Source organism: Tachysurus fulvidraco, chromosome 1 (assembly GCF_022655615.1).
Source record: "Tachysurus fulvidraco isolate hzauxx_2018 chromosome 1, HZAU_PFXX_2.0, whole genome shotgun sequence".
NCBI lineage: Eukaryota > Metazoa > Chordata > Actinopteri > Siluriformes > Bagridae > Tachysurus > Tachysurus fulvidraco.
In genome coordinates this window covers 4,472,207-4,482,405 of record NC_062518.1, presented here as the reverse complement: position 1 = coordinate 4,482,405, position 10,199 = coordinate 4,472,207, and the positions used below count along the sequence as shown (strand labels likewise).

The following is a 10,199-nucleotide window of genomic DNA, read 5'->3' as shown; positions in this document are numbered from 1 at the left end:
CATTGGTGGGGACATAATTCATTTGACATTGGTGGGGACAACATTCCCCGTATTTTGTGCATAAAACTGTTGTTATAAGAATACTTTAGGTAGCCTGCATAATCACGTTGCATATTGCTTCATACAACGGAATATAGCTGCAGCCGAACTCAACACATCAGCGAGAAAGACAAAGCCAATCAAACAGCGACGTGGGTTAGAGAGGCGGGACTCAAAAAAGGCAAAGGCCAATCATTTTAGAGAGTTGAGCTACAGAGGCAGGATTCATTGCAGGGGGTAAATCTGTCAACAGTTTGTGTTCCACTTGTTGCGTTATTTTTTACACAACGCCGTTGTAAAATATTTTCATCTTATTTAATGATTCCTGGATAAATGTTAAATGAAATAAGTAAAAAAACACAAGACACAGACGGATATCAGTGGTTATGTATAAATATATATATAGGCTTGGTAGAATTATCGCTAGGGACAATTGAGTGTTCCCTGGATATTGGTAGGGACATGTCCCTACCGTCCCTACCCAGAGCGACGCCCTTGTTAAGAACACACTAAAAACATTAGCTTACGTTTGCCGGATTTTTCCTATTTTCAGCAAGATTCTCAAGCGTGTGACTTTTTAAAACTCAAAATTAGCTATGTATGCTAGTTGCGCTATTACGTTACGCGTTTATATCGTAATCCTGCACCATTAGAGACGGTTTTAAAAATATATTAACATTAAGAAAGATGCAAAGGTTTGAACTATTTCATTGGTGGAAATTAAACGTTCACTATCCAAGTTGCTTTTATGGTTCTTGCGATTATTCAGCGGTTTTATTTGTTATTAAAATTTAATCCTTATTTGTTTAATGCTATTCTTAGCAAAAGAAAAAGCATAAATATGTTTTTTAAAAAAATACATACTTTATTAAATATAAATATATTATATATATTATATTTTATAAGATATTTTATCGCATTTTATAATATAAAAATGTTGTTTATATTTTGTTATATATAAATATGTATGTAATAAACAATATTAAAAATATCTTGAATATAGTTCAATTTCTCTAGAACCTCCTTTAATAGGTTTAATAAATCACAAATTATTTCAATATATTTATAGATTATTTGTAGAAACTCATTATTTCAAGCTTGAAATAATATCTAAATAATATATTAATTTTAAAATAAAAAAATGGCATGTAGTTTAAAAGTATTTACACATTTAAACATGCTAAATAATATAATATTCTTTTAGAATCATCTGAAAAGACCAAATTGCTCATATTAAAAATATGGTTGTTTTTTTCATTCTGCATTTTTTTATTGTGTCCTGATTTGTTTACTTTATTTTTTTATTTTCTAATAAACCGACAGTACACATTAAAATCTAAAATCTGACCAGGTTTTCCCATCAGTAGCACTCCGGAGGTCCAGGGAGTGTTGAGCGACCGGTCTTAACATTAAAATGAATGAGATAATAACAGAAGAACAAATAACACGAAGCTAAACAAACATCTATTCGGAATAAATTACATTTCTTTGTCTTCGTTATTCTGCCTTGAGGGTGTGCAAACTTTTGCACTGCTCTTGCCTGGGTATGGTGTATATATAAACATGGCATATTTGTGTATGGGTATTTGCATAAGCTCAGTGAATGTCCTTGTGCTTTATAAATTAAACATCATATTAATATGTAGAGACCTGTGTCAAATGAGGCACGGACAAAAGTGCAGAATCTGTTACCTCCTGCGATCTGACAAGGAGTGTGTGTGTGTGTGTGTGTGTGTGTGTGTGTGTGTGTGTGTGTGTGTGTGTGTGTGTGTGTGTGTGTGTGTGTGTGTGTGTTAACCTCAGCAGCACTTGATTTACGCAGTGTTGGCTCTCCAACTGCTTCCCAGGTCGAAGGTCAATGGCTACCCACTCTCCTGCAGCTCCATTGAGACATGGAGGGCGAAGAGTCAAGCACTAGCCACATTAACGAAGAAGCGCTCACACACACACACACACACACACACACACAAGCACAGAGAGAGAGAGACGGAGAGAGAGAGAGAGAGAGAGAGAGAGAGAGAGAGAGAGAGAGAGGGAGACAGAGAGAGAAAGAGAGAGAGAGAGAGAGAGAGAGGGAGAGGGAGAGAAAGAGAGAGTGAGTGTGTGTGAGAGAGAGAGGGAGAGAGAGAGAGAGAGAGAGAGAGAGAGAGAAAGACAAAGCACCTCTCTCTCTTTGCTTCTCTGTTAATCGTTCACAACTTCTTTTGTTTTGCACTTCCACGGAATGTACAAAAGGATGGAAGTACGTGAGAAAGAAAGAGCAAGAGAAAGAAAGAGAGAGAGAGAGAGAGAGAGAGAGAGAGAGAGAGAGAGAGAGGCCAGATGGGCACCTTCACAGGCCATTTATCAAATCCACTGGTGCTCCCCTCCCCTCTCCTAAAGCCCCCATGTAATTCAGTAATCATTTCTATTATCATCTAATGACCTTACAAAGTCTACAGCAGTTAGCGCCGTCCTTACAAACAGCACAGCTGTTCGGAGCACTAGCTCGCCACCCCAACCACACACACACACACACACACACACACACACACACACACACACACACACACACACACACACATTCACTCACTCACTCACTCACACCCATATACCCTGAAACCAAGGGGTCACACAAAGGTCAAGCCATACAGAGACATGGCAGCATGAAGGTGTGACAAGCCTGTCTCGTCATGGGGGAAAAAATTCAAAGGAAGCCTTTTGCCCAAAGCTACCTCCACAACATCATGTCTGTGCAGGTCTGAGAGGTGTAGGACACGCCATCCATGCATTATCATATTTAACCTCTGGTGAGTTCCTGTGTAAAGCTTTCCGTAGACTCTTTAATCACCTGAACACACACATAGACCATTCTCACCAGACCTCCTGATCTATTGCGACTTACGGAAGTCTTTATCGGTGAATACATCAGTACTACATATAGTATATATAGTATATATAAAACCGTATCTAATCAGCCAATCAGCCTCTGGGAAGCTCGATCCAAAGAAATCGTACCGATATGATGATATTACACATCAGAATGAAGTAAAACATGGTCTTCACCAGAAACTGCTGGGAATGTGCTGGGATTTCTGTATAATAATAATCACTAATGGCAGATCTGCTGGAACGGCACAGTAAAACTCTTCACTTCTTTGGAGGTTGGAGTCAGAGTACAGGACGCAGGGAGGGTTAAGGACCATGTTCAAGGGCCCAAAAGGGGCAGATTGGCAGTGCTGAAGCTTGAACCCTGATCCTCCGATCAACAACCCAGAACCTGATTCAGCTTTTTGGATACATTTTAAATTTCCCATTTTGGAGAATGACTGTAGGGATTTTGGCTATAAGAGCATTGAGTAGTGAGATTAGGCACTGATGTTAGAGATCAAATCTGGAGTGCAGGCATGTCGAAGAGAAGAGAAGAGAAGAGAAGAGAAGAGAAGAGAAGAGAAGAGAAGAGAATAGAAGAGAAGAGAATTCAATCCATCCAGATAATCTAGGCTTTCTATTGGCAACCTGAGGATAATGAATAAAAAGTCAAGAGTTAAGTAAAGGAAAATGTGTGTGTGTGTGTGTGTGTGTGTGTGTGTGTGTGTGTGTGTGTGTGTGTGTGTGTGTATGTGTGTGTGCGTGTGTGTGCGTGTGTGTGTGTATATGTGCGTGCGGGCGTGTGTGTGCATGTGTGCGTGTGTGTGCATGTGTGCGTGCGTGCGTGTGTGTGTGTGGGTGTGTGCATGTGTGTGCACGTGTGTGTGTGCACATGTGTGTGTGTGTATGTGTGTGTGTGCACATGTGTGTGTGCGTGTGTGTGTGCACATGTGTGTGTGCGTATGTGTGTGTGCGTATGTGTGTGTGCGTATGTGTGTGTGTGCACATGTGTGTGTGCGTATGTGTGTGTGTGCACATGTGTGTGTGTGCGTATGTGTGTGTGTGTGCACATGTGTGTGTGCGTATGTGTGTGTGCACATGTGTGTGTGCGTATGTGTGTGTTCACGTGTGTGTGTGCACATGTGTGTGTGCGTATGTGTGTGTTCACGTGTGTGTGTGCACATGTGTGTGTGCGTATGTGTGTGTGTGCGTATGTGTGTGTGTGCACACGTGTGTGTGTGTGCGTATGTGTGTGTTCACGTGTGTGTGTGCGCACATGTGTGTGTGCGTATGTGTGTGTGCGCACATGTGTGTGTGCGTATGTGTGTGTGTGCACATGTGTGTGTGTGCACATGTGTGTGTGCACATGTGTGTGTGTGCACATGTGTGTGTGCGTATGTGTGTGTGTGTGCACATGTGTGTGTGCGTGTGTGTGTGTGCACATGTGTGTGTGCGTATGTGTGTGTGTGCACATGTGTGTGTGCGTATGTGTGTGTGTGCACATGTGTGTGTGCGTATGTGTGTGTGTGCACACAGACACCAACATTAGTGAGGAAGTTTAGGGCAATAGATTGTTCACAAGGTTGGTGGGAATGAAGTCATCGTTCAGCCAAAGTACATATAAAGCAACATTTCTTTCTTTCTTTCTTTCTTTCTTTCTTTCTTTCTATCTTTCTATCTTTCTTTCATTCATTCTCCCCATCTCTCTCCGTCTCTCTCTCTCTCTCTCTCTCATCCTGAACTCCATACCACTTACAGCACTGTATCAGGAGCAACGGTTCTCTTCGGAAAAACTGGGAAAGGCTTAATCAATCAGCCGTGCTGGTGTTTATGAATCCTCCACCTGCAATCCATCATGCCGCCTTTAAAGCGACAAACTTTAACGGCGTTACACAGCGGCACAAAAGAGAGCGTAATCAGACAAGCTGAATCCCATGCATACTAAACTCCCTAAAACAATTAGAGCTTTCAGTGGGAAAATAAGTAGCATGAATCAGCAAGCAAGAGCTTTAATAAAGGACGAGCGATGGAGAACTGATGATTAAAGGTGAAAAAAAAACAAAGAAAAAAGCTAAAACAAATCTCTTCTAAAACTCTCTGATCTTACATCATCTGTACACCGAGTTGTCATGGCAATATAAATATGTCTTTGTGTTAAGGTGCTGATGTTAAGTCTCAGCTCTGATTATGAGTTGATTTTGTAGCAAACAAAAAAGAAGAAAAAGTAGAGAAGGGAGAAGAAGAGGAGAAAAGAAGAAGAGAGAAGAAGAAGAAGAAGAAGAAGAGTGAAGAAGAAGAAGGACATGAAGAAGAAGAAGAGAGAAGAAGGGAGAAGAAGAAGAGAGAAGAGAAAAGAAGAAGAGGAAGAGAGAAGAAGGGAGAAGAAGAAGAAGAAGAAGAAGAAGAAGAAGAAGAAGAAGAAGAAGAAGAAGAAGAAGAAGAGAAGGACTGAGAAGACAGGAATCAGAGGAAGCAGAGAGAAGATGGCGAGAGAAGAAGAGAGAGAGAGAAAAGAGAAGAGGAAGCGAGAAGAAGGGAAAGAAGAGAAGAGAAGAGATAGCAGAGAAGAAGAAGAAGAAGTAAGATAAGAAGAAGGAGAAGATGACATGAAGAAGATGAAGAGAGAAGAAGAAGAGCGAAGAGAACAGTAGATAGAGGAAGAGGAAGCTAGAGAGAAGTGAGAAGAGAATAGAAGAAGAAGAAGGAGAAGAAGAAGAAGGAGAAGAAGGAGAAGAAGGGAGGAGAAGAAGAAGAAGAGAAAAGAAGAAGAGAGAAGAAGAAGAAGAAGAAGAAGAAGAAGAAGAAGAAGAAGAAGAAGAAGGAGAAGAAGGAGAAGAAGGGAGGAGAAGAAGAAGAAGAGAAAAGAAGAAGAAGAAGAAGAAGAAGAACAGAGAAGAAGAGAGGAGAAGAAGAAGAAGAAGAAGAAGAAGAAGAAGAAGAAGAGTGAAGAAGAAGAGAGAAGAAGAAGAAGAAGAAGAAGAAGAGAGAAGAGAGAAGAGAAAAGAAGAAGAGGAAGAGGAAGAGAGAAGAAGGGAGAAGAAGAAGAAGAAGAAGAAGAAGGAGAAGAAGGGAGAAGAAGAAGAAGGAGAAGAAGAAGAAGGAGAAGAATGGAGAAGAAGAAGAAGAAGAAGAAGAAGAAGAAGAAGAAGAAGAGAGAAGAAGAAATTATTTATAAATAATGACTAGAAACTAGTCCATGCTGTAAGCGGCCATGTTGGTTTGATGTCACAGGTACGGACTCAGGAGTGTTACGAGTCGGAGTTACAGGTGTTTTAGACAAACAGAGCATTAATGTTGAATAAAAGAAAAAAAAAGCTGAAATTGATTCAAATGAAAAGATTAATAAAGTCAACTTATAGTCATTTGTCTCCGACGTTCGACCGCTAGCTAGCTTTTTATTTTATTTACACTTAACGTAGGCCATCGATCTACATCCACTTCTGGTTGGATGTGTAGTGAGTAAGAGCCACAGAAAGCACCTAACATTTCAGAGACAAATGATTATGCAAACTGACTATGAAGTGATTTTTGAGTCAGAATACATGTGCGTCCTCCGCCCCCCACCCCCACCCCCGGCTGCTAAAAGCATTTTGGTGTCACCGCGGCGATAACATCAGTTCCATCTTATCAGAGTGTGTTTAACGTCGCGCAGGGCCATGTGCTTCTTTTCCTTTAAATGTTGGCCGTTGACAGGTACCTCACAGAGCTGGGTCTGATGCGGGAGGTACCATTATCACAGCCGAGAGGGGACGACGGGGCGCAGGAAGTGATAGGGAGAGAGAGGGGGTGAGTTCAAACGTATTAGAACGCAGGAGCACGAGGGACAGGGAACGGTACTATCTAATCTCTCCAACTGCTGAAATAAACTCGTGTGTGTGTGTATGTGTGTGTGTGTGTGTGTGTGTGTGTGTGTGTGTGTGTGTGTGTGTGTGTGTGTGTGGACACAGCTTTGACAAATAGACAGACCTGGAATTCAGCTTTCGCCGCCTGTATAAAGAATGCGCATCAGCACAACACTCACACTCACACACACACACACACACACACACACACACACACATCAAATGACTGATTTAATTAATTCATACCAAGTATTTAAGAATATTAACATACACTAAATATCTCTGTCTGTTTTGATCAAATATACCTACACACCCGAGTGCACGCACACACACACTCACACACACACCACACACACACGTGCGCTGATAGCCCACTGACTTCCTTCCTCAGAGATAAGACTCACTCAGACAGTATCCATTCATCCCGATAACACCTAGTGCAGAAAGACACACACACAGATAACAGTGATGTTTACACTCCACAACTTATCTCCAATTTTAGACCACTCAGGAGTCCACCACTCTTGTACACACACACACACACACACACACACACACACACACACACACACACACACACACACACACAGACACACACACACCATATCCTTGAGACATGAGAAGTCAGGTCATAATCAATCCCCATTAAAACATACAGACATCTTTATTTCAGCCTGTGCATGTGTGTGTGTGTGTGTTTCTGTGTGTTTGTGTGAGTGTTTGTGTGTTCATGCATGTGTGGGCATGTTCGTGGGTGTGTGTATGTGTATGTTCATGTGTGTGTGTGTGTGTGTGTGTGTGTGTGTCTATGCAATTAGCATATAATCCTTTTGATGGAATCCAAACACAGGATCCCACATACAAGTGTGTGTGTGTGTGTGTGTGTGTGTGTGTGTGTGTGTGTGTGTGTGTGTGTGTGTGTGTGTGTGTGCGTGCGTGTGTGTGTGTGTGTGTGTGTGTGTGTGGCCTGTTTCTGGTTCTGGTTCTAGATCTGGTTCATTTTCTACTAAATGAAGTCTAAGATAAATAAAATGCTTAAATTAGCTTTGCTCCTGCGTATTGACGATGATGATGATGATGATGATGATGATGCATCATCCATTTTAAAAATAAAATCCCAACCTGAAGTTGACAGAAGTGTGAAAATATAAACAACAGATGTCACAGAGATGCTTGAAACCCGCTGAAGTGGCACCTTATCTGATTAACCTCTAAGGTGCAGGTGCTAATATTCACTTGTTACTGCATGAGTGGAGTGTGTACACAATTAGCAGGAAACATTAACACTAGTCCTCCTACCGAGTACCACAACGTCCTGTAGGTACCAGTTTACTGCACAGACACTCAGTGCAAAAGAAGCTGGTAGTTTGTACAGTATGTTTGCTTTTGGGTACCAATAAATAAATAAATAAATAAATAAATAAATAAATAAATAAAATAATAGAAGAAACAATAAATTAATCCTCAAATCTGATTGGTCAGAATCCTGCAGCAGATTAGAACTCTTACTAAAGATAAACAAATGGGAAGTTATTACACTTAATTTCATAGAACATGTAGCTGTTTAGGTGATTAATAAATAAACAAACAAACAAATACATAAATAAACAAATAAATAAATAAATGATAAAGTGAAAAAAATGAAAGTGACATACAGATAAGCACGGTGACCCATACTCAGAATTCGTTCTCTGCATTTAACCCATCCAAAGTGCACACACACACACAGCAGTGAACACACACAGTAGTGAACACACACACACAGCAGTGAACACACACACAGTAGTGAACACACACACACAGCAGTGGGCATCCATTTATTCTGCGGCGCCCGGGGAGCAGTCTGGGGGTTCGGTGCCTTGCTCAAGGGCACCTCAGTCGTGGCCGGCCCGAGACTCGAACCCACAACCTTAGGGTTAGGAGTCAGACTCTCTAACCATTAGTCCACGACTTCCCCCAAATAAATAAATAAATAAATAAATAAATAAATAAATAAATAAATAAATAAGCACTAAAAGTGAATAAATATATGTAACTAAAAAAATAAGCATTAAAAAGTGAATTGTTGTGCGTTTTGTGTGTGTGTGTGTGTGTGTGTGTGTGTGTGTGTGTGTGTGTGTGTGTGTGTGTGTGTGTGTGTGTGTGTGTGTCTTACCTGTCCCTCCAGGTCTGCCTATGCTGCTGTCTGTCACTCAGAGCATTAAGCAGAGTCTCAGCCATCTCCTGTCGATTCTCCTGAACATTGCTCTCATCCTCCACCACCGCCAGGAGCAGCTCAGTCTAATAACACACACACACACACACACACACACACACACACACACACACACACACACACACACACACACACACACACACGTTACAACAAGAAATCACATGTAACCTACAACAACCAGGATCAGCTTTACAGAAAGTAATCTCCGCTTACTTAAACGGTTAGAAACGTAAAAACAGCTAAAAATATATATATAAAAGACTAAAAATATTCATCTAAATATCACTAAATCAACATTGTCGATTATTTTCGGGGTTTTATCCCGTAAAACCAACTTTAATACAGATGGCACTACACCACAGATATTTAATCTTTTCTTACTGCATTTTCTTAAGGAAACGTTTTAGTGTCTTTACTTTATTCCAAAGTAACCTAAGATTTCAACACCGTGACCAAATCCAAAGTGAAAACACCTAAAAGAAAGAAAGAAAGATCTCACAGCTGTAAATTCACAACCACACACGTGACCGAACACAACAAAAAAGTTACGAACATTAAAAGCGAAAGTTACGAATGTAGCTTCTCTCACGTTGTATAAACTCAAACGTAATGATGGTAATTATCTAAATTTTAAATGCAGTCCAACATTAAAACGATATCATTACAATAATAAAGTTTATTTTTTTCCCACCAGTATGTGGACTGTAACAGCTGTTAAGTTGAGAAAATGTATAAAATCGATCGCGTTCAAAATCCGCTCGTTTGTGAGCGTTGACTCCGCCCACAACACACAAATCTGCCTTATCGGGAAATGGGCAGTGCAGCAGTCCTTAGAAAGAAGCACTTAGCTTTACGGAGGCTGTTTAAGAAATCGATATACACTCGTTCCCTTAAGGGCAGAGGTCAGATCCATTCTGGACTAAGCGAGCTGCCTGTTAGGAGCAATGGTGAAACCTCAGCAAGTATTTACATTCAATGCTAAATCAAGGAGAAAAGCTAAACTGCCTCGAGTGGGAGGTCAGAGGATGCTAATGTTACATGGTGTGCGATACTGGAGCTTGCATGCACACACACACACACACACACACACACACACACACACTCTGTGGTGCAGGACACTACTGCTGATTTCACACCACAAGCACAGCGCTCCTGAATCCTGGAATCTGATTGGTCAGAAGGTGTTGATCGGTTTACTGACGGTAGCTTCGGCCGCATGTCGATACGGTGAAGCGTTCTACGAGGAGCCGATT

The 10,199-nt window shown here is 41.0% G+C and overlaps 1 protein-coding gene across 3 annotated transcripts in view; it reads right to left on the bottom strand.

Moving 5' to 3' along the window:
* fto (FTO alpha-ketoglutarate dependent dioxygenase) overlaps window positions 1-10,199 on the bottom strand; it is a 171,644-nt gene that overhangs the window by 99,942 nt on the left and 61,503 nt on the right. For all 3 annotated transcript variants that reach the window (XM_047818268.1, XM_047818270.1, XM_047818267.1), the window contains exon 8: window positions 8,887-9,011. In XM_047818268.1, coding sequence (XP_047674224.1) covers window positions 8,887-9,011 — 125 coding nt within the window. The remainder of the gene's footprint in view (window positions 1-8,886; window positions 9,012-10,199) is intronic.